The sequence below is a fragment of the Equus asinus genome, chromosome 28 (assembly GCF_041296235.1).
Source record: "Equus asinus isolate D_3611 breed Donkey chromosome 28, EquAss-T2T_v2, whole genome shotgun sequence".
NCBI classification, from domain to species: domain Eukaryota; kingdom Metazoa; phylum Chordata; class Mammalia; order Perissodactyla; family Equidae; genus Equus; species Equus asinus.
The window spans coordinates 36,712,149-36,738,152 of NC_091817.1; the positions used below are offsets into that span (position 1 = coordinate 36,712,149).

The window sequence follows — 26,004 nt, forward strand, 5'->3', positions numbered from 1 at the left end:
GTGGGGAACCCTGGCTCCGCCCCGGGGGGGGAGGGGCTGGTGAGACGCTCACGCGCAGACGCAATGGCGCCGGCCCCGCCTCTTCCACCTGCCTCTGCGCGTCCGCGGTGCACTTCGCAGAGGTGTGGGGGCGCTCACGATGGGGTGCTGTGTCGGTTGCGTTTGCGGTCCTGCAGCCTGAACAAAAGACGAATTACATATTGATTCTTCAATTCTAAGCAACACTCTCACCAATTTTTTTTGATCATTTAAGTTAAGCCTTTTATTGATATGCTTGTGCTCTAGATAAAGCAGGTATTAAGAGGGGATATCAGGTTCAGTAAAAGGGTTGAAAAGAATTACAGCACTGTGTAAGTATACCCGAGTTGACTTTCAGAGAAGATTCCGTCACGTCAGGTTTCACTTTAAAATTCCTGAAACCTGTGTACGTATGCTTATGAGCATGTTAGGAAATTAAGACTTTGTAATTGAAAGTATCCTGCGCCCAAACGATTCCCTTGGTGGACTCCTTTGCTGAGAAACCTTCTAAATTGCAAACTTTTTTCCCTGGGATTTGAAACATTTCCGTTTTCTAGTTTCAGTTCCCGCTACTGTCCCCCCAAGTACTCCCCCACACACACACTCACAGACCCAGTGTTTAACTTCTTTCTCTTCATAAATACCTTTCACTTTCTCACTTATGTGCGTTTACTCACATTGACTCCTTTGCCAAGATGCCACTTTCGTCTGTCTAATATGGCCATCCTTACACGTTCAATTCAAGCGCTGAAAATAATTTCTTCCTCATCTGAACCTTCATAGATTTAATCTGTACTTCCCTAGTGGCACTTTATTAATTACACTTATTATGCCTTTAATAACTACAATTTTTATGTCTTTTCTTCCCTAATTAGAACTAAACTTTTTTAAAGTAGAGACCATGCCGTATTAATCTTTCTTTTGATTACTGCAGTGTTTTTCAGACAGGGGTGTATTCTTAGGGTCTACACTTCAGAGAATTTTTTATTTTGGTGTCCACTTCCATAATGATTTTTAAAAATAATGTAAGCATCATTTGGACCATTTGGATAACAACTGAACCCTGAAACTTGCCGAGTGATTGCAGAGCCCATGCTTACTTGTATTTATGGTCACATAAAAAAGAAAGAGAACTGGCTGAAATACATCAATGATGGATGTGCTACAGGTGAAGGCCAAATGACATGCTGTATTAACAAAGGTTTTTCACCGAGTTAAATTTTAAAAAGTGCTGAGAGAGTTGATTCTCTTATACAGCAGGAAGTAGCATGCATGACAAATTCAAAAGAACCTTTGCGGTTGTAGGCCAGAACCTTGTGCATCTGACAAGTGGCTATTTAGTTCAGCCAAATTTGAATTTCATTGGTTTTTGGTTTTGTTTATATTTAATTTGTATTCAATATTTCATCAAATATTTATTCTTTGGCTTTTATGATTATATAAGAGATTTAGGATAGAGTTTATGCCTAGTTTCATGTGTGAATGTGTTTAAGAAAGAGAATACAATAATTTCAATCCATCCTAGGGGTCTGCAAGAATGGTTTTCTATTTAAAAAAAAAACATACATTTCTCAATTTTTAGGAACACTGACTTCGATATTCATCAGCCCCTACTCCCTTACAGCTTAGACTTAGCAAATAAAGATCTATTAGAAAGCTAAAGGCATATCCGGTTGTGTAGACACAGATGGTGGTGCCCCAGCTCTAAATGCCCATTGCTTTGTTGATCTTTGCTATTTGTTTTCAGCTTATAGAAACCCCACCTGGATCCTTAAAACAAAACCAAACAAAGCCTTTGTCTCCTTGACAAATTATTCGCAATTCCTAAAGGAATAATACTAATAAGTAAGACAAACCCCCCAGGAATATATTTAAAGGACCAGGCAGCTGCTGAGCCCCTACACTTTTCATGCTCACAGTTGACAGAGAAAATGTTCTTCCAAAGAAGAACGTGGCTTTGGTTATACATTAGAACAAGCATCATTCTAGGAAGTGAGCTAAAGAGCCCAGAGCAACATGGGAAAATAACCTGTTATCAGCTTAACAAGTTTCCCTGCAGCTTTGAGGAAGCAGAAAATTACTGTCGTGCTCAAAGAGGACACCTTGCCTCCACATGGAACCAGGAGGGTCAAGATCTCATCCATGGCCTTTTGGAACAAGGGAAGAAGTGGTGGATTGGACAAAATTTAATGCCACTGGGAAAAAATAAAGAAAAACACAGCCCAGGTAAGGCTCTGAGGTTTGGTGTTTATGAAGGAAACTTTCTGCCTTTGTATACAGAACATCAGTCACTTTACTTCATTCCCATCATTCCTCTGGAATATTTCCATCTTGTGCTGCAGCCCCTGGTTTGTCTGTGTAGCAAAGATGATGAGATTTTTCTCAGAGCCTATCAAAAATTAATTTACCTAATATTTCACTAAGTATTAATGCTAGATTCTGAAGTGGAAAACCTCTTATGGTCACTTTTTCCTTGGTAAATCTCTCTTCATCATTCTCGGCTCCAAGTTTCCTAACACAGAAACTAGGAGAGCAATTATTTGCCTGTTGTCTTTATTACATAGATATTTTCAAAATTATGCACCATAGTCTTGTGGTCTTAGAGAAAAATCCAGGGCATTATTATATCATCGTCATCTTCATTGAAGTCTAGGTAAATGAATAATGAGTCTTGTGATAAAGAACACACAATATGAAAAAATAATCTATAATATGTGGGGGAAATCCTAAGTTTTCATCTATTAGAAGCTAGCAACATTTGATTTTCATAGTTACTTTAAAAAAAGATTTGACTTTTGAGTAAGAGGCTCATCTGGGTCTGGTCTCCCTTCAGCAGGTGCCGCAGCCCACCAGAACCCAGAGCCCTCCAGGTGCACCTACGTGTCCAGAAACTCCCATTTGATCTCATCCAAAGTGGACGTATGCTCACGGAGGCATTATTTCATCTGCCAGGCTGGTAGGTGATGAAGTTACGTGCTACCAAAGACCCAGCTTTTAGAAACTGATTCTAAATAAGGAGAGCACATGAGAGTAGTCAAGAGTCTATGAGTGACAGACCATAGGACGGACATAGGGATTTTGATTTTCATGATATTGATCAGAGGGAGAAACTGTTCCTTTGCAGTGACTTCCTTACTCATCCCACTCTGGTAGTTGGAAAGAGTTGTGCCTTCATGTTCCCTTCATTTCTTGACTTGGGTGGAATGTGGGAGAACGTGTATTGGTAAGCTCCATTTTCCACATATACACCCCTAAACCATTCAGCCCTTGGGCTTTAGAGGGAGGAATAAGAACCAAAGGAAGAAGAGAGAATATAGTGTAGGAAAATGAGGTGAGGAAGGGTGAGGAGGTTGTTATCAATTAGAGGTTTGCTTCCTCCGAAGTAGGGGATCAGGATTAAGGGGGGGGGTGTGCAGTTGGGTGTTGGGGTCTTTTTTTAAATTAAGCAATGACTTTCATGGTGGTGACTATATAAAGCATTTATTGTTAGCTCAGTGGATTCTCGGAGACTTACAATGTCTCAGACGGTCTAGCCAAAAATTTTGTTTGACTTTTTAAAAAATCACAAATGCATTCTTATTAAAATATGAAGCATCTAGGGGCTGGCCCCGTGGCCGAGTGGTTAAGTTTGCGTGCTCCGCTGCAGGCAGCCCAGTGCTTCGTGAGTTCGAATCCTGGGCACGGACATGGCACTGTTCATCAAACCACGCTGAGGCAGCGTCCCACATGCCACAACTGGAAGGACCCACAACTAAGAATATACAGCTGTGTACCGGGGGGCTTTGGGGAGAAAACGGAAAAAAATAAAATCTTTAAAAAAAAAAATATGAAGCATCTATGTGTGCTTCATAAAACAGAATACCTTATGATATTTCTCTATTACAAGAAAAAAAAAAAAGATTACCTTCCTCAAATACTGGGTATTGAAAGGAACCAGTATTTCAAGGTAATGACTTTCTAGCTTCAAAACTCTCAGTCTTCACCGTTTCAAGCTCTTTGTGATCTGTTGGTCCTCTCTCGCCTCGTAGCATGCTGTTGTTGATGAGGCCAAGGTTGTGAGCCTAAACTCTGCACAGCCAAGTGGTCTTGTGTTTCGTTCTCACAAACTGTGTATGTAACACTGGCCAGCCATCTTACAATTGTGAACTGTTTTTCATCATAACGAGAAGTTATTTAGCCCAACCCATATCCAGGACTGGAAAAGCAATCCATAGTACAGTTTAAATGATGATGATTACCTATCCATTTTAACTCCTCAGGACTTGAGTTTTTAGACATTCTCAACTACTCTTGGTTTTGGAGTGAAAATTCGTTTCCTGATATTATCATTCATGTACAGTCATGGGCCGCATAACAATGTTTCGGTCAATGACAGACCACGTCTACCATGGTGGTCCCTTAAGATTAGTGCTGTATAGCCTAGGTGTGTGGTAGGCTATACCATCTAGGTTTGTGCAAGTACACTCTATGATGTTCACACAACAATGAAATCACCTCACAATGCATTTCTCAGAACGTATCCCAGTCATTAAGCAACACATGACTGTACTTGCAAGAGATTACTGCTATGGAATATAAAATGTTTGTGCAGCAGATAATCTAGACAAAAAGAATTCTATTCAATTAATCTAACCCAATTTTGCAAATTCTGAGCCTGTATGTCCATAATGAGAGGAAGTATGTTACTGCAGGTAGAACCTGGGCTCATAGTCAGACTTCCTGAGTTCATATCTTGATTCCATGACTTTCCAGTGGTGGCACCTGGGCAAGAAACTTACCCTCTATGCAGCCCAGTTTCCCTCAAAGGATCATTATGAGGATTAAGTAAGATGATATAGGTAAAGTATTAGAACACAGCCTGGCATACGATCGTAATTGTTACTGTTAACATTGTATTATTGTGCAATTTCTATTTTTTGTCCTAAGTTTATTTTCTGCTTCTAGATAGCTTCACATTCATGTCAAAGGTGAAAATACTTTTGGAGATCCGATATTGCTAGCTACCTTTAAAACTAAAGTGCTGGCACAATGTAATTGCTTAGAAGTATTCAGAAATAACCTTTGTTGTCATAGTGTTTACAAATTTTATTATCAACTTAAGAAATATCTCTTCCAAAATAACATGTTGATGGGAAAAGTATTTGTAAATTTTTTCCTTAGGATTCAAAAGAGGCGTCTATTGCCTCATATTATCGTACAGTATTACTGAGGGTGCAGATTAACTTTATCATACTGGAATAAACTCATGATTTTCCTTCATGTATCTTTAAAAAATAAACAAAAACACTTAAAGAAAGATTAAGCTCACATATAAAAGTATTCCTTTCTAAGAGAGTTTTATTTTCAGAGCATTGGAATAAGAAGTAACAGTTTGTGTTCAAAGTGCTGTTGTAATAGTGTTGACGTTCAGCTTGTGTGTACCAAGACAGCCATACTGCTTGTGAAAGCCTGGAAATACTTCCATGCCATTGGTAAAGTAAAATGATATTATAGATGCATTACTTCAAACTAACTATCATAGGACAACACAACCACTGAGAAATGGAGTTCTGTCCTGGCAACACCTGAAAAATATCTGGAACGTTATCTGCCGTTTGGGCTGAGGTCACATCCTTTGAAACACTCTTGTGCTTTAACAGAATCGTCACTTTGTCATTATCCTTGAGTTATATACAGTTACAATTGGTCATCCATAGAAAGAAAAATAAACCTTGACCTAATGCTCCAGCTTATAAGAAATTAACTCAAAATAGACCATGGACTTAAATGTAAACTTTAAACCTGCGGAAAAGGAGGGGGAGAAAACACGAGAAGATCTGTAGGACTCAGGACTAGGCAGAGTTTTTAGTCTTGACATCAAAAGCACGATCTCTGAAAGGGAAAATTGATACGTTAGACTTCATCAAAATTTTAAAAGGTTTTGCTCTGAGAAGGACCCTACTAAGAAGGTGAAAGATAAACCACAGACTGGGAGAAAATATTTGCAAACCACACATCAGACAGAGGACTTGTTTCCGGACTATATAAAGAAATTTCAAAATTCAACGGTGAAAAACAGACAACACAATTTGAAAATGAGCAAAAGACATGAAGAGGCAGGTCACTGAAGAAGATATACAGAGGGCAAATGAGCCCATGCAAAGATGTTCAACAGCTTTAGCCATTAGGGAAATGCAAATGAAAACCACAATGAGGGCCATGCCCGTGGCCCACTGATTAAGTTCGCATGCTCCACTTTCGTGGCGGGTGGTTCACCAGTTCAGATCCTGGGTGCAGACCTACACACCACTCTTCAAGCCACGCTGTGGCAGCACGCCACATAGAAGAACTAGAATGACTTCCAACTAGGATATGCAGCTATGTTCTGGCACTTTGGGGAGAAAAGAGAAAAAAAAAAGAGGAAGGTTGGCAACAGATGTTAGCTCAGGGTCAGTCTTCTTCATCAAGAAAAAAAAAAGAAAACCACAATGAGATATCACCACACACCTATAAGAATGGCTTAAAAAAAAAAAGAGTAGTGACAACACCAAATTCTTGTGAGGATGCAGAGAAACTGGATCATTCCTACATTGTTGGGGTGAATACAAAATGGCACAGCCACTCTGGAGAGCTGTTTGGCAGTTTCTTAAAATCCTAGATATACAACCCAGCAACTGTACTCCTGGGCATTTATTGCAAAGAAATGAAAACCTGTGTTTTCACAAAAACGTGTACATGAATGCTTATAGCAGCCTTTTAATCTCTATGTACTGCAATGGGGTTATCTCTATATTTTTTTAGTGGAAAAAAAAAGCAAGCTGCAGAACAATGTATATAGTATGCTACACTAATCTAAGAAAGGGGGTAATAGGAACATATATGCATATATATGTATATATATATAAACATAATAGAAAAACAAACAAAAACTAATGGAAAATAATTACCTGTGGGGGAAGAATAGAGGAGAAAGGACAAAGATGGAATTTAGTCCTCTCTGAATGTACCTTGTTTTATAATTTTGACATTGGAACTCTATAAATGTTTTACATAGTTAGAAAACGAACTTAAATCAAAAATTTAAAAAACAACCCCTAAAAATAAGGAAAAATAGCAGGAGAGGAATTCGATCTAGCAAGTTTAGACAATTTTTTAAAGGAATTCTGCTCAAGAGCAGGAATGAGCTGGAGCAATAGTTCATGAGGGAACGTAAACTGGTGGATTTTTTTTCTTAAGATGGGAAAAAGTCTGCTGGAGGGATGTTCTGGATCCGAGCTGGGGCCGGATTACAGGGACTCACTTTGGGTAGGAGCACGGAGAGCTGGAAGTAACCGGAGAGAAGGTGGTGTCCGTGGGCACAGATATTGGTAGGTGGCGGCTGTGGTGGGAGGAGTCTGTGGAAGAACTCTTTTAATTGCTTCTGTTTTCTCCCTGAGATAGAAAGCAAGGTTATCACCTGACCTGAGAATGCGGATCAGGGAGACTCCTAGTTGTCGGAGGAAGGGGGAGAGTCTTGTAAGAGAGCTGAAGTGTGAACAGACGAGGGGATGCAGCCTGATTGCCAGGCAGCGAGAAGGCAGGCCACTCGAGGCTGCTAATCCTGAATCTAACCTGAGATGTGGTCAGTGAGGTTGCATGATTTTCTCTAGCCATGTCCACCAGCACGTGTGAGAAACAACAACGTACACAAGGAGGCATGTTCAAGAATGTTACTGACCGCCTTCTGAACTCTTTTATCCCTACCAATAAAAATTATAGAATACCAAGGAGAGTATTATGCTTAGAATGTAATTTCCTTATTTTTTTAAAGATTGGCACCTGAGCTAACATCTGTTGCCAATCTTCTTTTTTTTTTTTCTTCTTCCCAAAGCCCCCCAGTACATAGTTGTGTATTCTAGTTGTAGGTCCTTTTGTGTCTGCTATGTGGGACACGAGCTCAGTGTAGCTTTTTTTTTTTTTTTTTGAGGAAGATTACCCCTGAGCTAGCATCTGCCACCAATCCTCCTCTTTTTGCTGAGGAAGACTGGCCCTGAGCTAACATCTGCTTCCTCTATTTTATGTGGGACACCTGCCACAGCATGGCTTGACAAGTGGTGCCATGTCCACACCCAGGATCTGAACCAGTGAACCCCCGACTGCTGAAGCGGAGTGAGTGAACTTAACTGCTGCACCGCCTGGCATCCCCTCAGCATGGTTTGATGAATGGTGCTAGGTCCGTGCCCAGGATCTGAACTGGGGAAACCCTGGGCCACCAAAGCAGAGCACAGGAGCTTAACCACTTGGCCACAGGGTCGACTCCTAGAATGCACTTTCTTAAAATGAACTTAATTCTTTGTCTTCTCAGTGTTGACCCCATCAGTGGACCTAATTTTGAGATGTTGGAGAGTATAAGGTGACATGACTGTGCTCAGAGCAAAAGAGCTACTTCAGGATTCCTACGTTATTGTTCTAAATTTAAAAAAAAAAACAAACTGGATAGTAATCTTTAGTTTGTGGTTTCTTGATGATCACATATGCACTTGTAATGATTATTTTATAGACTTAATCTAGAGCTATCTCCTGTAAATTAACTTTTGCATTCGCCTCCAAATAGATGACTTTTCAGACCAAGATGCCAGTTATGAAAGAAACGGAAATAATTCTCATCTACCTTGGAGACCCAAAAAGACAACAGAAGAAGTGGCAATAATGAGAGACAAAATGACCTCAGGTACTGTGTGGCGGAATCAATTCCCACCTTAAAGGGTGCACAGACTGAATTAATGCTGAAATGTGTCATCATAACACTCACCCAGTAAATATTCCTTGCCTTCTATTTTGTCTGACCTTAATATTTCAGTCTTTGCTTTCAGTTTATATATACTTATTTTCTTGATATGTCTTTGGCCATCTTCTTTTCACATATGCCCAAATAAAAGACAAGGTTTTCTTCCCACGAAAAAGAGAGACTTCTTAAAGAAGACTCTGGAGCTTCTTTTTTAAAAAAAGTCTTCTTAAAAAGTCCTTGCAAAGTCTTTCAGATTGTGGCTTTCTCTCTCATTTTTTTTTAATTTGAAAAATAAATACTATTTGGGGAAGATGCATTAGCCTGAAATGACCTCAATCAATATAACTGATGGATGACTACTATAGAGATCATCTGACAGAATGAGTGAAAAAAGAGACAAATTTAAAGTGGATCTAGTGATTATTGTTAGTGGTGTGACCTCACAACTTCAAGTTTTAGATGTCCTTGTCAACAAGCCTTTAAGTATCCCTTAAAAGAGCAATTTAGAAAGTGGTGGTTGTAGAGACATGAATATATATCTAAAGAACAAATGTAAAAATCAGCTTTTCTGGCTGCTTTGTAAATGGTACTTTTAAGTTGGAGAAAAAGTGTTTAGTGGTTGTGTTCGATGGAATAAAAGATGACATATTCTGGAAAACTGTTAAAAAATTCCAAAAATTGTTCTGACTAAAATGAAAGCAATAGTGTTGAAGACACTGTGAAAAGCTTGAATAAAGCCATATCATGAAACGTGAGTTTCATGAGAGCAATGCTTCTAAATTAATATACTAGTTTATATAACGTGATTTTAAATATGCCTTTCTACAACTAAATTACTAAATTAAATAAGTGGACGTTTGACTGTTTCACCTATATTCTTCAAGTTTATATAGTTATTTGCCCCAAAATAACTTTTTAACAACCTCCTCATTGAGAAAAGAGGAGATCGCCTTATTTGGGGGTTGCCTTACGTTTATGTATGTATGGTCCTTTAAAAATTTCCTGACACTTTGTTGTATGTGTGTCCCTATTAAATTTAACATAATTAGATCTAATTATTTTACCCACTCTGAGAATTTTCTTATAGTGGAGTTTATCACATTTAATTTTAATAACATATCATTTCTTGCCTTGTTCTATGCTTTCTGGTTCCTTGCTACTTTCTTCTGTCTTTTGTTGAAATTTTGCTCTTCAATATTCTTTTAATTGTTTACCTTCAAGAAGCTGTTGTTTTTAAAAACACATTCTTATACCTACGTTTTTCTAATTGTCTGGCTCAGGAATGAAACAGTCTCTTTTGAAACCCGTGTATAGGAGTATACAGCATGTGAGTTTTCCCTTCCTCACCATCACTCCCTCGGTTTTGTTAGTATATTCTGTGGGGGTTTTTTCTGATTATTGTTATATTAAATTATTTTTTATATTATACAACTTCTCTTAAGAAGACTTTTAAAAAACTTTTATCAAAGCCACATTTCTAACAACTTAGAACTTATATCTATTTTAACTGGTTTCATATTTATCACCAGTCATTTTGTACCCTAACTTTACGTTTCTTGAGTTCTTAATTTTGTCTCATCTCTATTCCAATCGTTTTTTCAAGAAAGATCTATTGTTGGAAATATTTTAGGAACTCGTGAATAGTCAAGAGGTCTTTCTTGTCCCTTCCCAATAAGCCATATTCTAGCAGGGTGTACAAGTTAAAACAAAAGCCAAAATGGTAGTTTAAACAAAACAGCAGTTCATTTCTCTTTCACATAACAGTCTAAGCAAGCAGTCCAGGGCTGACAGGACAGCTCCCCGCTTTACCGGCCCAAGCCATCATCAACTTGGAACTTCCATCTCATGGGTCTATGAAAGCTCCCCCAACACCCAGTTCAAATTCCAGCAAGCGGAATAGGGAGAAGGGAAAATGAGGGGCCTGATCCTTTTTTTTAAGAGCATAGATGAAATCGCACCGTTTACTTCTTCTCAGATCCCATTGGCCAGGACCTGGTCACATGGCCACACCGTGGCATGCAAGGAAGGCTGGGAAATGTAGTCCTTAGCTGGGTGACTAGGTTCCCATAGAAGAAAAGGAGGGTATAGTGGGGAATAACCAACAGTCTCTGAAATGAAAGGGATTTAGTTCCTTCATCACAGTCTTCCCCTCAAAACCCTGTGGACGTCATTCTCTAGTCTTTTGGCATTTAATGCTACAGTGGAAAAGACTAAGGTTAGCCTTTTTTTTTTTAATAGTAGCTTTTCTCCCCCTATCAGATTGCTTGTAGAATTTTTTAATCCTTGTAATACAGAAATTTTCTTAGCATGTATCTAGGTTACTTTTTACTGATTTTTCCTTGAATGTGATGTTGTATATACACATCTTTCTTGACACAGGCAAGTTTTATTCTATTCTACCTATTTATCAGCTCTGTTTCATTTGTTCTGGTTTTGTCCTTGAGAAATACCAGTTATCTATGGGTTGTATTGTAGGTTTATGTCCTCCATATCTTTCCTGTCATTCTTTTAAATGAAAAGAATGGTCCTGTATTTATCACTCCTGTTGCATTCTAGGAGAACTCCTCACATTTATCCTCCATATCATTGATTTGATTTTTCCACATCAGTTCTATTCTGTATTACCTCCACTGTGGATTTTAATTTTTCTGTAGCATTTTAGTTTCCTTGAAATCCTCTAATATCATTTATTTCTCTTTTAACCGAGCTCATTCTTGTGCATTTTAGCTTCAGTTGGTTTATCTTTAAGATTTTCTGTTCCTATTAAGGATGTTAAATAGCTTTCTGAAATATTTTTCTGGATTTTTCTGTTGATAATTTTCAGAGGTGTGCTTTCTTCTGAGTCCTCTGGATTCAGTTCCCAGGTTCTAGAGTGCTATTCATAGGCTCCCTCTTGTTGTTTTTTCCTTACCTTTTAAGGCAAGCTCTGTCCAAATGTTTTTCAGTAGACCAAGAAATTGGATCACCCTTAGTTTAGTAGACTATTGGCTTTTCTAGTGGTCATAGCCCCTTTTCAGAGCTACACTTGAAGTGCAGGTTCAGTTTCCTGTTCCCAGCAAGCTGTTGACCTAATGACCCTACTCTGAGATGACTTTTTTTTCTCAGCTCTATATACATGGCTTTAATTTTCAGGTCATTAAATATTATTATACCCATTCTACAGATGAGACGACTAAGAAGTTAAGTCTCTTTCTCAAGGCTTCATGGTGACTGTAAAAAGTGGTAACCTTCAGTAACCTCTGAAGCCCAGGCCTTTTGACTCAAGATCCCCTTTTTTTTCTACCCTCCATCCTGTTTGCCCAGATAGAAAGACATAGCGTCTGATCAGAAGGACATCTCAGAACTCTGTCCTCTCCCAGCAGTAGTAGCTGCAATGATTTTGCTGCTAAATATACTTACCAGTTCAGTGAACAACAGAGGGAACGCTGCAAGAAAAGATAGAGAGGGCAAAGTAAGCTTGCTATAGCCACGTAAATTTTAATGGGTCTGGAGCTCATGCCTTGAAAGAAGTCAACCTAAGTTAATAGTAAATAGGCACGTTAACACACTGATGTTGCCTTCAGATTATGGTTTTCTTACTAGAAAATGTGGAAAGAGAATGAAAGCAATAATGGTGATCTGGTCGAATGTTGTAAATGATCACTTTCCAAAAGTCTGTCAGAAGTATCCTCCAATTTATTAATAAAGAGCTCCTCCTTTTGGCAAAATTTTGAAGCATATATTTCTGCAGTAATGTTTATATGTCTGCCACTTTATGATTGATTTGATTTAATATTTCTTTTTATACAGAGGGTCTTTGAAGAGTAAGCAAATGGATCAGACATTAGTGATTTGTAATGCTTCAACCCCAGAATTCTAGCTTGTCTACAGATTTATCAACAGTGGGAAATGATCACTTTGATTTCCTATGTAAAACAATTTGCATTGTTTTTAGCAAGACATCCTCAGTAAGACATCCTCAAATAAAATAGAAAGAAATATTTCTATCCTAGGCTTTGATTTGAACTTAATCTGCTTTCTTTTTTCTATGGTAGCCACTCATCATTCGACCACATGTCACCAACCTGCTCATCCTAATCATGTAAGTACTTACCTTCACAATACACATTTTGGAATATTATTCTTTTTGTCCTTCCTGGTGGGTCCTGCCAGGACTCTCCTCTGTGTCACAGAGTGCTCTGGATATAGTTTTCTAATAAGGAAAGGAAAGTACTTAAGTGTAGGAAAGAATCAGGTTTAATGGGTGCTTTGTTAAAGAAAATTTTAAAGCCTGTCTTTGGTTTACATGTTAGTATAATTATCATTTGTTGGTTGGTTGGTTGCTTATTCCCTGTTTCAATCCAAAAAGGACTTGTGGCATCTTACAAAAATATATGCAATGCAGTAAAATTTATTTTTTAAAAAAAAAGGGAAAAGAAAGAAATGAGTGAAAAGAAAATAAAGGTAGAAACTCTGCTTAATCTATAAAATTTTACCTTCAAGAAATTTCTCAGCCTTCTTGCCTTTGTGTCCTACATAGAAACCTTTCAGTGGATGTCTAAATAGAGATTTGCATTTATTTGATCCACTGCAAAAAATAAGTGTTTCCAGCAGTATAAAAGAGAACAGGGATGAAGTAAAAATCTGTACACTCAGCGCTCTGTATCCGCGGGTTCTGCGTCCCCAGATTCAACCAACTGTGATGGAAAGGTTGCATCTGTACTGAACATGCAGACTTTTTACTTGTCATTTTTCCCTAAACAATACAGCATAACAACTTTTGACATAGCATTTATGCTGTATTAGGTATTATAAGTAATCTAGAGATGAGTTAAAGTATACGGGAGGATGCACATAGGTTATATGCAAATACTACACCATTTTATATGAGACTTGAGCACCCCCAGATTTTGGTATCTGCAGGGGTCCTGGAACCAATCCCCTGAGGATACAGAGGGATGACTGTATTTTTTAAGTGACGTTGTGCAAAATACCCACCAACATTGCTTAAAAGGTTGCCAGAAAGAAAGAAAGCAAAGGTGGTTGGCTGTAGGAATTCTCAGAGGCTTCATATGCCCCAAACCTACCCACTTCTCATCATCTTCACCATTATCCCACCCCAGGCCAAGCCACCATCATCTCCCATCTAAACTTTTCATCTGCCTCCTCCTGAGCTCCCTGCTTCCCTTCTTGGCCCTTTTCTGTCAGTTCTCAACACAAGTCAGATCATGCTACTGCTCCTCAAAGCCCCCAATGTCTTCCCATGTCATTCAGAGTAAAATCATACTCTTCCCAATTGCATGACATATAACATGCTCTCCCCACGCCCATCTCTCATTCCCACCCCACCTCCAAGATCTTTTTGATCTCCCCAGTGCCACCTTTTGCTCACCCAGCTGCTTTGTTCTTCCTGAAACAAGCCCAGCAGGCTGTGGCCTCAGGGCCTTTGCACTTCTCAAATGCCCTCCTCCAATATATTGGCAGAGCCTTCTCTCTCCCTTCATTCAACTCTCAGCAAAAATGCCCTCTCCTGACATCTGAGCACCTTTTTCTTCAATATGCTTACCCTTATTTTATCTTCATGGCATTTATTCAGTATATGATCTAATTTGTCTCTCTGTCTCCACCACTAAAATGGAGGCTCCATGAGGCAGGAACTTGGCTCATTTTCTTCATGGCTGTATCCCCAGTTCCCCAGAACATTGCCCAGCACATGGTAGAAGCTTAATTATCATCTGTTGAATGGTTGACAGTGAATAACTAATGTACTTGTGAATCCTCAAGAGGGTGATATATTATACCGCTTTCTCAAAATGGTTTGAGATCTTTTTGAGAGAAATGCCTCCTAATGTCTCACAGGACATGGGAGTCCAGAGCAATTTTGGAAACACTGTCCAAATTATTTATTATTTGGTAAAATCAGATTCAGCCTTTTCCTCTGCATATTTTATCTGTTAGTCCAAGCTCTTGTGCCATCCCATCAGCTCGTTTCCTTCAAGACTCCCCGAAGTCACACAGCAGGGAACATCAGTCACGTCTGTACCTACCAGCCAGCCTGGCCCTGGGAAACCAGAGCTCACCAGGCCTGCATCTGGAATGCACGCTGAAGACGCTCTGGTAGAAATAACTTCAAGCCCCACAGAGCGCTCGCCGGCAGATGTCTTCACCTCTCATCCACAAGCATCATTTCAGAAAGCATCTGAGCAGGTAAACATGGAAAATTGAAGTCACAAGGGGTACCTTGTGACACTGAAAAAGCACTTTTATTCTTTCCTTCTGTTTTGGTGATGTTTGAGAATAGAGATGCTAGGAAGGGGCCACCCTTTACCTCGCGGCAGAAGTGCACCTAAGCAGGCCTGACGGACAAGCATATATTCCAACTAAAAGCAAAACCAGAACAAGCCCATGAAAATATTCCACAGTGGGCTTTATGCCCATTTCCACACTTAATGTCTTATTATTATTTAATGCTATTATATTTAGTGCTTCGGATGGGGAGGAAGCTTTGCTCATCTGCCACACTTTATCAGCAGCAGCAAACCCTTCTAGACAATTCCTCCTACTCACCAACTCAACTCTTTCACCTTTCTTCCATTTTTCCCACAAACATAAATAAAAAGGCAAAGCCACTTTGACAGTGTAGACCAAATAAAATTATCCTGCTCCTCCCCATTTTTTTTTAACACAAGCCCTGCCTATGTGCAATCTCACCTTTCCCTGTGAGAGAGAGTCCTGTTGACTCTGGGTTTGCTTTCAGTGATAATGGAAACTAGATGGTCACTGTTGTATCAGTCGGCATTTTTTCTCCTAGGAGAGAAAAACTGACCTACAGAAGCTTGAACAAAGGGTGTTTTGTTTTCCTTAAATGAAGAGAAGTCTAAAGTGTAGAGTATCCAAAAGAGGCTTCAGATAAATTATTGGAAACATTGAGAGAATGTAGTGATGTTGCTGAATACCAGATCAGTATACTAAAGCTAACTGTGTTTTTACATATGGGCAACAATCAGTAGGAAATTGGATTTTAAAAAAAGCTACTACAGTGAGTGCCTAGGAGTACATCTCATCAAAGATATACAGAACCTCTATGGAGACAAGAACAAAGCTTTATTAAGAGACATTAGAAAAAGGCTAAGTGAGTGGTGAGATTTCTTGTGATCCAGCCCATGGTACACATTCTGCTCTAAAAGATCAAACAAGGCACCCTCAGGGACCTTCCTGGCTGCAGCTAGAATGGCTTTAATGAGAGCCTGACTGCCATCGGCAAACATGCAGGTGGATGGCAACTGTGTCTCACTTACATCTTCATTCCTATGCATTTATACTTCAGTCCCAAAGTATAAAACCAAACTTGGGTGGTCCTCAATTCTAAGGTCACTGGACACCTGATCCAACCTCCTACAAACCCTGCGAGTCCGGAATAACCCTATTCAATTGTATAGTCCATGAGGTCGGGATCATAACCGACCTTAACTGCTCAAACCCCTGAGCCTGACAGTAGGCATTGGATAAGGGTTTACTGAATGCATGATTGAATTAAGCAATAAGTGGGCTGTTCTCCAGAAATCGGACCAGGTGGTTGGCATAAACAGATTTTCTCAGGGTCGGGCTTCAGTTCAAAAGAAGTAGCCTCTCCAGGTTTGGACCCACACCCAGTGTTGGGGGTTTGTTTTCTCAGAGAGGTTTTCTGCCTCCCACCGCCTGCTGTGTGGTATTTCAAGTACTTCCCTCTTGAACGTGAACTCTTGAACGGAATGAACACAGAGGGAAACCTGAGAGGACAAACATACTTCTGAATAGAAAAGCTTGCTTCTGTTGTTTTGATTTCAAGATTTCCCTCACTTTTGATCATGGCCGGGAGACTTAAACTTACTCTTATAAATCATATTTCCAGACTCCCTGGTCCTTGGATCAATCATTGGATAACCTTGTTATCCATTTTCTCCACTATATGGAAGAAGTGAAAATAAATTCTGTCCATTTGCGGAAAAGCTTCTGACGGCAATCACTGTTTTGGAGAGCCTGTGATTCATAGAGCTTGTAACCTTATCGAAGGTCAACTCTTGTTAAAACAATGTCTCAAACTACTAAAGTGCAATAATTTTATGTAAATAATTTTGACAAAATCCTTTGTCCCCAATAGGTCATAGATGAGATAGCAGGGAACTTTAGCAAAGCAGTTCACGGTTCACCAGCTCACAGCGCACTACAGAAAGCTTGTGAGGTGATTCGGACACTGAAAGCCTTTATGCCCGGATCTTCTGAGTCAGCTCAGGTAAGCAGAGGCTGATTGGGAGGGAGCAAGCCACGACAAAGGGGGAAGAGAGAAAGCGAGAAGATATAATAAAAAAGAAAATGGATAATCTGGAGATTGTGCCCTGTGCAGAATTTAGCATTATGAAACTATTTTGTGGAGACTCAATTTAAATATCAGCAAGCATATTTGTACCTTTAAAAACCTGAAGATTGTGAAAAAATTCATCAGTAGCGACATTCTCAGATACACTGTGTTTGTTTGCTCTTGTTCAGTTACCACGTTACTGCCTTCCTGATACATTTGTTACGCGAGATGGTGGGAGACAAAAATAGAGCCACTCCGTGCCGCAGATACAGGATACAACCTTGAAACAGGATCAGAAATCAGTACCCCCGTGATATTGGCGTTTATTGCAACCACACTTGCCAATGTTATGTTCGTTCGTAGTTATTCATGCCTCTTTCTGTTCCCCGCACATAAGTAAATTAAGGTGGTGGGATTAGTCAGAATTTTAATTTTCTTTTTTCCGTTTCCTATATTTTCAGATATTCTGCAATAAGCATATAGATGCCTTCTGTATTGGGTTTTTTGAACTTTTTAATTACAGAAATAATACATGCTTGTTATTTAAGAGTCAGAACAAAAGCATTTAAAGTAAAAAGCAAGGGCCTCCACCATCTTCTTCCTGCTAATTCTGTTTTCTGGATATAATCTCTGTTCCTAGTTTATTGTTAGTTTGCTGTGCATAACCTTGCAAACTTTTTCCTCGCTTACACAAGTTTGTTGTTTTGATTTTGTTTTGTTTTGTTTTTAACAAAAGTGGAGTTAAAGTATACAAATTTTTCTGCCCCTTGATTTTTTTTACTTAACACTGTGTCATGGGTGTCTTCTCATGTCAGTACACATAAATGAACTCATTATTCTTAATGCTCATTTGGATTTTTTTTATTTGTTTACCCTTGCAAATAGTATAGCCACAAACATCTTTGAGAACTTAGGCAAATATTTCTGTGGGATACAGTGCTGGAAATAGAGTTGATGTGCTTTAAAATTTTCCATAGATGACGAAATTGCCCTCCTAAAAGCCATTGTTTTACATTCCCACAAACCATTTCCCCACACTCTCATTTTTACCAATTTCAAAGGCAAGAAGGAAAAGCATTTTATTGATTACTAAGGAGTTTGAACATCATTTTGTACACTCGTTGGCCATTTTTATATCTCCTCTGAATTGCTTCTTCATGTCCTTCATCCATTTTCCTCGTTGGGTTGACTGTCTTCTCCTTATTTGTTTGTAAGAGAGCTTAATTTACTGTCGGTGTTAACCTTTTGTTGCATATGTTGCAAATATTTTGTGCCCCCATCTGGTTTTTAACTTTGTTTATTGTATCTTTTATTTGCAGAAGTTTTTTAATAAATGTATCTTTGAAAATAAATAACAGTTCAAAACAAAAATACTTGTACCTACAGTGAATATTCAGTAAATATCTGTCAATTTGCTTAACCTTCTTTTTTTGACTTGTTTTACTTGAGAACAACCTACAGAAAGGAGGATTGGTGTTTTCTGTTTCATCTAGAATTTCTCCTTGATCTCTATTTTAAGTCTATCTTGAATGCTTTTGGGGCCCTAGATACAAAGGGATAATCGGCTCAGTGTTTCAGTCAGCATTGCTCTTTGCCTTGACATTCCTTTTGTTAGCTTAGCTTTGTTAATTAGATATTTGATCTACTTATCACTCAAAAGGGTTATGTCAGTTTCTTAGAATAACCTGAAATACGAATCCTCCCCATAGGTAATATGTAATAATATATTTTCCTTCCCTGCCAAGTTGTAGTATTGCTTTTTTATAAGAATGTATTTGAAATGTGTAAGGAACGCTGAATTCCTTCAAAGAAGAACACAAATCAATTTAAAACAATCGTAAACAGTTCAGGGGTGTATGTTCGCTTCCTAGAACTCCCAGGTCAGCGTGATCGATTCCCTGGTTTACCTGAAAGGGCAGTTACTGAAGAGTCCGTTTCAGAACAGCAGCAGTCTGGGCTTCCACGTCCCCGTGACCGTCTGCCTCTTCCACTCCCCCAACGATGTAGTGCAGGCTGGTGAAGCAGGGCAGCAAAGATCCAAGCCTGACGTTGAGCAGGTAGGTAAAGTATCCGCCAGTGGCCAACTCTGTTTAGAAACTTTTTAATCTTGACAGATCCAGGTATCACACAGCCTCTCCCTAAATCTCTAAAGAGAATTCAGCCCAGTAAGCACCACTGAAAAGACCACTCTGTCAGGTCTGCTCCGGGGTCTTCCTCTCTATTCCACCAGTGAGCCAAGACTACCTAGTGCTGTAAGCCAGTGCAGAGAACTTAGTAAAGTGCTTGGCACATGGTACACACTCAATCAATTCAATTTGCTATTCATGTGAAAAGATGTTCAACATCATTGTCGTTAGGGAAATGCAAATCAAACCACAATGAGATAGCACTTCCCATCCAAAAAGACAGACAATAACAAATGTTGACAAGGAGGCAGAGAAATTAGAACCTTCGTGAATTGTTGGCTTGTAAAATGACTCAGCCACTTTGGCAAACAGTTTGACAGTTCCTCAAAATGTTGAAATGGAATTACCCTGTGACCCAGCAATTCCAGTCCTTGGAATATACACACATATGTCCACACTAGAACTTATGTACTCATGTCACAGCAGCATTATTCAAATAGCCAAATAGCCAAAAAGTGGAAATAAGCCAAATGTCCATGATCTGAGGAATGGATAAATAAAACATGGTATATCCATATGATAGAATATTATTCGGCAACGAAAGAGAGTGAAGTACTGGTGCAACCTGGATGAACCTTGGAAACGTTATGCTAAATGAAAGAAGCCAGTCACAAAGGACTGTATATTGTGATTCCATTTATATGAAATGTCCAGAAGAAGCAAATCTATGGATACTGAATTTAGATCAGTGGTTTCCTAGGACTAGGGGGATGAGGACAGGAGAATGGACAGTGACCGCTACTGGGTACTGGGTTTATTTTAGGGGAGGTGAAAATGATCTAAAATTAGATCATGTGATAGTTGCACTGTGAATATACTGAAAAACATGGAATTGTATACTCTGGGTGGATTGTATGTGTGAATTTCATTTCAATAAAGCTGTTTAAAAGAAAAACCTATCATAAGCAAGTCTAGGGCAGCTTATATCATAGGGCAAAGAAATATTTCCTTCGGTGGCCCCCTTAGTTGATATGAAGGATGGTGAGTCTTTAGGCAGATGGCAAGTACTTTCTATGGGTCCTCTCCAGTGAATGTCACCCTTCATTACATCACTGTCAAAATCCTTGCTCCCTGGGGCCGGCCCCATGGCCGAGTGGTTAAGTTCGTGGGCTCCGCTTTAGCAGCCCAGGGTTTGGATCCTGGGTGGGGACATGGCACTGCTCAGTAGGCCACGTTGAGGCGGCATCCCACATGCCACAACTAGAAGGACCTACAACTAAAATATACAACTATGTTCCGGGGGGATATGGGGAGAAAAAAGCAGGAAAAAAAAAAAAGAAGAAGATTAGCAACAGTTGTTAGCTCAGGTGCCAATCTTTGAAAAAAAAAATCCTTGCTCCCCTTCCAACCCTCTCAAAATCATTATTTCACTAACACAATATACTGAGGTTACGTGTTGTTTCCCTCTAAATGCAGGTAGAAAATGTGCTGAAAACATCCTTGCTGGCCCTTGGTAGGATGCAGGAAGAATTTCTACAGCGGAATAACTTTTCTGAGTCTTCAGTGACTTTGACCTCTTCGATTGCTACTCTGATGCTGAGCAGGTAACAGAGGAGGAAGGAAGGGGGAGAGTTTCGTTTTAGGTTTTTGACCTTTAGAGAACACACAGAAATTTATTCCCATTTAACTTCTTTTTCATTAGCCAAAACATATCAACTTTGCCTCTGAGCTCTTACACGCTGGGTTACCCAGCACCCGTGAGGTTAGGCTTTCCATCAGCTTCAGCCTTGGAGGAGCTCTTGAATGAACACCCAGAAGTTAATGTCCAGGTGAGTGTGAAATTGATTCTGATCAGAATGAAAATGGGATTTGAGAGCTGTAGGCATTTGGGTGAAAGGAATGCACCATGAAATGTAAGCCGACCGGCCAAATGAGATAATGTCGTGTGCCACTAATTCCTCTTACACTGGCAGGAATGGAGTCCTCTTAAAAATGATCCAGTGTAGGGGCTGGCCCCATGCCCGAGTGGTTAAGTTCGTGCACTCCGCTGCAGGCAGCCCAGGGTTTCATTGGTTTGAATCCTGGGCGTGGACATGGCACTGCTCACCAACCCACGCTGAGGCAGCGTCCCACATGCCACAGCTAGAAGGACCCACAATGAAGGACGCACAACTATGTACTGGGGGGGCTTTGGGGAGAAAAGGGAAAAAAAAATAAAATCTTTATAAAAAAAATGATCCAGTGTAGAAGTTGGGAGCAGTAAACAGACTTCTGGATTTAACTAAGTTTCTCTGTTATGATTTGAATTGATCTCAGCTCTTCACTATTTATACAAAGCTTGGGATATCTGAATAATTATTGACTTAAAATACCAACCTAGTCATAGCAGTATATTGTTTTTCTTTCAGCAATTACCTATAAACAGAAGTAGAGTTTTTGCCTTACCCTGGAGGGCAGAATACTTACTTCCTAGTAAAATAGAATCCTGCAGGCATAAAAATGTAAAAATTAAGAATTCTGAGGGTTACAAGTAAATGACTCATCTTTACTTAATTCTTTCTCATATGATGTTATAATGAGAAATATTTCATTTGAGATCCTGGCAAAGGGACAATCCCAACATTTACTTTAATTTATGATATCTGATACCTTATTACCTATCGGGGTGTTATTTATAAATATTTCAGCAATTTATGAGACTGGAGTTTTCTTGTCTCTAGGTAACAGGACTAGCTTTCAATCCCTTCAAGGATTTTGATGACAAGAACATTGTTGGAAGCGTCGGAAGTGTGTTACTAAGCTCTAATCATAAATTGCTCCAAGTCCGTGATTTAGTGGAAGATATTGAGGTATGGCTTGACTATTAGGGAATAAATAGAAGAGAATAGGAGTTCCTGGAGAATAGGCTAGAAGGATACAATGCCTTGAAGGATATCATTTTAGATTTATTGCCGTGCCATTGTTTTGTTATTCACATCTTTACTTAGGAACTTTCACAAAGAGATCTGCCTTAGCCTTAGGAGAAGGTGTTTTAGGTCTTAGACTATATACTCTTCCTTAACCCCTTGCACTGCGTTACCTACTAACATTCAAAGAGGGAGACCAAGGAAGTTTCGTTCCATTATTATTATAAAGGAGGCTGAAAGGCATCAATGGATGGGCCATCTTAAACTTGAAGATTGATTAACTGTGTCTTATTCTAGATCACACTCTGGAGAAACGTTAGCACGGAAACCCATCCCAGCAGCCTCAACACTAGCACAGAGCATTTTCTTATCACCGTGAACGTCACTTCCCTGGAGAAGTCCCTGATAGTGTGCATAGAGCCTGAACATCCCCTTTCAATGACACTCTACCTGGGGTTCCAGTATCAGCCTAACCACACTCACTTCCACCTGAGCATCACCCTTCCGAAGGACCAGGTGTGGCAAAAAGGTAAAACCCCAACCAGATGTCAGAAACTTACTGTGAAGTGCATTTTTGTCTTTCTTTTTTTTAACTTTTTGTTTTGAGGTAATTGTAGATTCACATGCTATTGTAAAAAATAAAACTGAGAGATCTCATAGGCCTTTCACCCAGTTTCTCCTAATGATAGCATCTTGCATGACTACAGTGCTATATCACAATTGGGAAATGGCATTGAAACAATGCACTGACCTTATTCAGATTTCACCAGTTTTATAGGCACTCATTTCTGCGTGTGTGAGTGTGTATTTAATTCTATGTAATTTTATCACATGTATAGACACCTGTGAGCATGAAGTGCATTTTCAAAAAAGATAGATTATGGGATGGATAGAGGGATATATATGTGATAAAGCAAATTTAGTAAAATGTTAATTGTAGAATCTGGTTAGCGATTATATGAGTGTTCACTGTAAAATTCTCTCAACTTTCTATATGGTTGAAAATTTTCATAATGAAATGTTGAGACTCCCTGCAGAGGTAAATTTCCAGCATGATGGATCATAAATATTTCAAACTTTATATTCCATAGATGAGTATATATGCAATGTGTCATTTATATGTCAGCTTTTCTTCTAATCTTAGATATGAGTAAGGCCCAGAGATATCGCAGTAAATCTTGGTATAAGACCAGAATGACTACATTGTAGTTTAGAAAAGTTAAGAATTTCTGAGACATGTATAAGTAGTTAGGAATTTCTAAGATATGTAAATAGTACCTAGATATACTTGACCAAAAAACATATCCTCTGGATATAAGCTTTAAATGTTGTACTGAAAAGTCTTAATAAAGAACTCCCTCTTTTGCATTAAAAAAAAAAATGTTGGGGAAAATAATCACGATGGGTAAAGCATGTCATAGTCCCCCTTCCCCGCTTCGTGACAGTCTTCCCGTGTTGAACGAGCTTCCTCTGGCTCTTGCACCGGCCTCACCAACACAGGAAAGACTGCTTTTTAAGTGATTCTTCCCATTGGATGAGGCACCTGAGACAGCGGCTCTCCCTCCGGGCTGCCAGCTGCACAGTTCTGTCTGCATTACCAACAGGCTCCTTCCTGGTTCAGAACGCGCAGTCCGTTCTTCCTGCTGATCTTGGCAATAAGATCATGTCATTTGGAGCTGGAAGGGGTCTTAGGGGTCCTTTGGTCCAGACTCCTTGTTTGAAAGACGAGAAAACTAGAGAGATTGGGTGACATGCCATAGCTGTTAGCAGCCACCTGGGGACAGACCTGAAATTGGCCTCCAGTGTGCAGTCCTGGACTCCTTCCCTGGAACCACTCTGTTCCTATCCTTGCTTAGTCCTTGCGTTTCTTTTGTTGCCTAGATCTTCTGGGTATTAACTTTGATTTGTAATTATTTCATTTTACTAAAACTTGTAATACATTCTAATTCATTAGACCTAAATTTTTGTTTATCAAAAGAATATGAATTTTACCGGAACAAAAGTAATGCAGAGCCCTTGATCGTATCACTGATCATTTTAAAAAAATCCTTTGTGACTCTAGGTTTATTACTTCCTTGTTTGTAAAATAAAATAACAATAATAATAATAAACTCTTCAGAAGAACGGTTCTGCTGGTATTTTTCACCCATTTGAGATACAACTAAGCCCTGTGCTGTGTTCTCAGATGAGGAGTATACCTGGGTGCTGACCCCAGAGAGTCTGCAGTATGGGATCGGCTCCTACTACATAACAGGCATGTTGAAGGAAAGCAAGGAGAGCGCTCAGCAGCCGCCCACCCTGTTCTCGGTGGTAACTGCCGTCACTCAGTGCTATTTCTGGGACAGCCGCAACAGCACGTGGAAGAGCGATGGATGCCAGGTAGGAAGCTGCGTCCTGCCCCTGCCTCTCATCTTCCTCGGCTGGCATTAAACACGGTGCATCTGTTATCTCAGCTGGGGCAGCCCAGAGGGAAAACTCACCAGAAGGGGAATAAATCCACCTGGGAAAAAGGAGGAGGGTTGTGTGTAGTGGTCCAGGAAAGAGTTTGTTTTTTCTATTTGTAATTCCTTTCTCAAACATTAGTCTAAGGTAAATTGGACAATTCTAGGTAAGAAAAGCAGTATGAAAGCTCTTACACTGTACAAGTATTAAGTATGTTGTGGGTAAAGTGAAACGAACTTCCTGCTAAATAAAAGAGAATTTTTGTACTTAAAAATAAGCCAGCAGCTTCTTCTACATTCCAGGCCAGGTGCGGACAGATTGTCACTTTCATAATGATTGCCTAATTCCAGGTGTCTGCCCACTTTAAGATGGCACTATATGTTTTCACATTGTGATTCTGTGAGATCCTGACTAATTTAAGTCCTGGTTCAGTTGCACAAAGAATGTGGTGGAAGGTTCTGGAAATCATGAGGGCGTTCTTCTTAAAAGATTTGAAAAAGTATTACCCAGATTGGGAATAGTGGGAGAGAGGATGCTCTGGAAGGCATCTGCACCATTTGCGGCCTCAAGCAGTGATTTCTGGATGATCTGGAGCAGTGCTTCTCAAGCAAATCCTCTAACTGGGAGCCTGTCAAAATGCAGATTCTGTTGCTGTAAATCGGGTGGATCTGAGAGTCTGCCTTTCCAGCAAGCCCCCAGGTGATGTCAGTGCTGCTGGTCAGGGAAGCCACAATTTGGGTAGCAAGGCTTGAGAGCTTCTCTCTTCGCACAGTGACACACTGATGGCAAAAGGCATCAGGATATTTCCTGCCTCCATGAAGCTCTGATAGTGCGTGATCTCCATGAAAGGGGCAGAGCTGCAGAAACAGGATGAGAGTTCCTCCAAGGCAGAGTGTAGACTGGACAACCAGAACTTAACCGTGTGCCGTGGAAAGAAGTCTGTCATAAGGATGTTACTTTAGGCTTTTCATTTGCAAAATCAAACATGGAATTGGTACCTTCTGCTTATTCACCTAGTAACTTTTTAAAAAATATTTTTTATGAAGAAATGTTACAACATATGGAAAGTTATAGGAAATAATATAATAAAAATCATTAAACACACCACTCAGCTTTTCACAAAGTTAGTATTTTGCTCCACTTGGTTCAGATTTTTAAAAATAATAAAACAGGAGTGATTGAAGTCCACGGTGTGCCCCTCACTGATCTCATTTCTTCCCTCTCACCAAAGGGTAACCACTGTCCTGAATTTGGTCTGTGTATTCATTCTTTCAGCAAGTATTTATCGAGCATCTTCTACATGGCAGGCTGTGTCTAGGAGCTAGAGATACAGTGATGGACCAGACAGTGTCCTCACGAGCTTACATTCCAGTGAGGGAGGCTGACAGACGTAGATAAATGAGTGGTTTGCATGCTTTTGGTCTTTATGTAAATGGCACCATGCTACCC

At 39.6% G+C, this 26,004-nt stretch overlaps 1 protein-coding gene across 1 annotated transcript in view; it reads left to right on the forward strand.

Moving 5' to 3' along the window:
* Positions 1–34: 34 nt before the first annotated feature.
* PKD1L3 (polycystin 1 like 3, transient receptor potential channel interacting) overlaps positions 35–26,004 on the forward strand; it is an 81,411-nt gene continuing 55,441 nt past the window's right edge. Inside the window, exons 1-12 of the mRNA XM_070500490.1 lie at positions 35–2,244; positions 2,852–2,974; positions 8,591–8,707; positions 12,799–12,845; positions 14,702–14,950; positions 16,884–17,015; positions 18,953–19,138; positions 20,684–20,811; positions 20,910–21,036; positions 21,928–22,056; positions 22,411–22,642; positions 24,299–24,492. Coding sequence (XP_070356591.1) covers positions 1,950–2,244; positions 2,852–2,974; positions 8,591–8,707; positions 12,799–12,845; positions 14,702–14,950; positions 16,884–17,015; positions 18,953–19,138; positions 20,684–20,811; positions 20,910–21,036; positions 21,928–22,056; positions 22,411–22,642; positions 24,299–24,492 — 1,959 coding nt within the window. The 5' untranslated portion in view covers positions 35–1,949. The remainder of the gene's footprint in view (positions 2,245–2,851; positions 2,975–8,590; positions 8,708–12,798; positions 12,846–14,701; positions 14,951–16,883; positions 17,016–18,952; positions 19,139–20,683; positions 20,812–20,909; positions 21,037–21,927; positions 22,057–22,410; positions 22,643–24,298; positions 24,493–26,004) is intronic.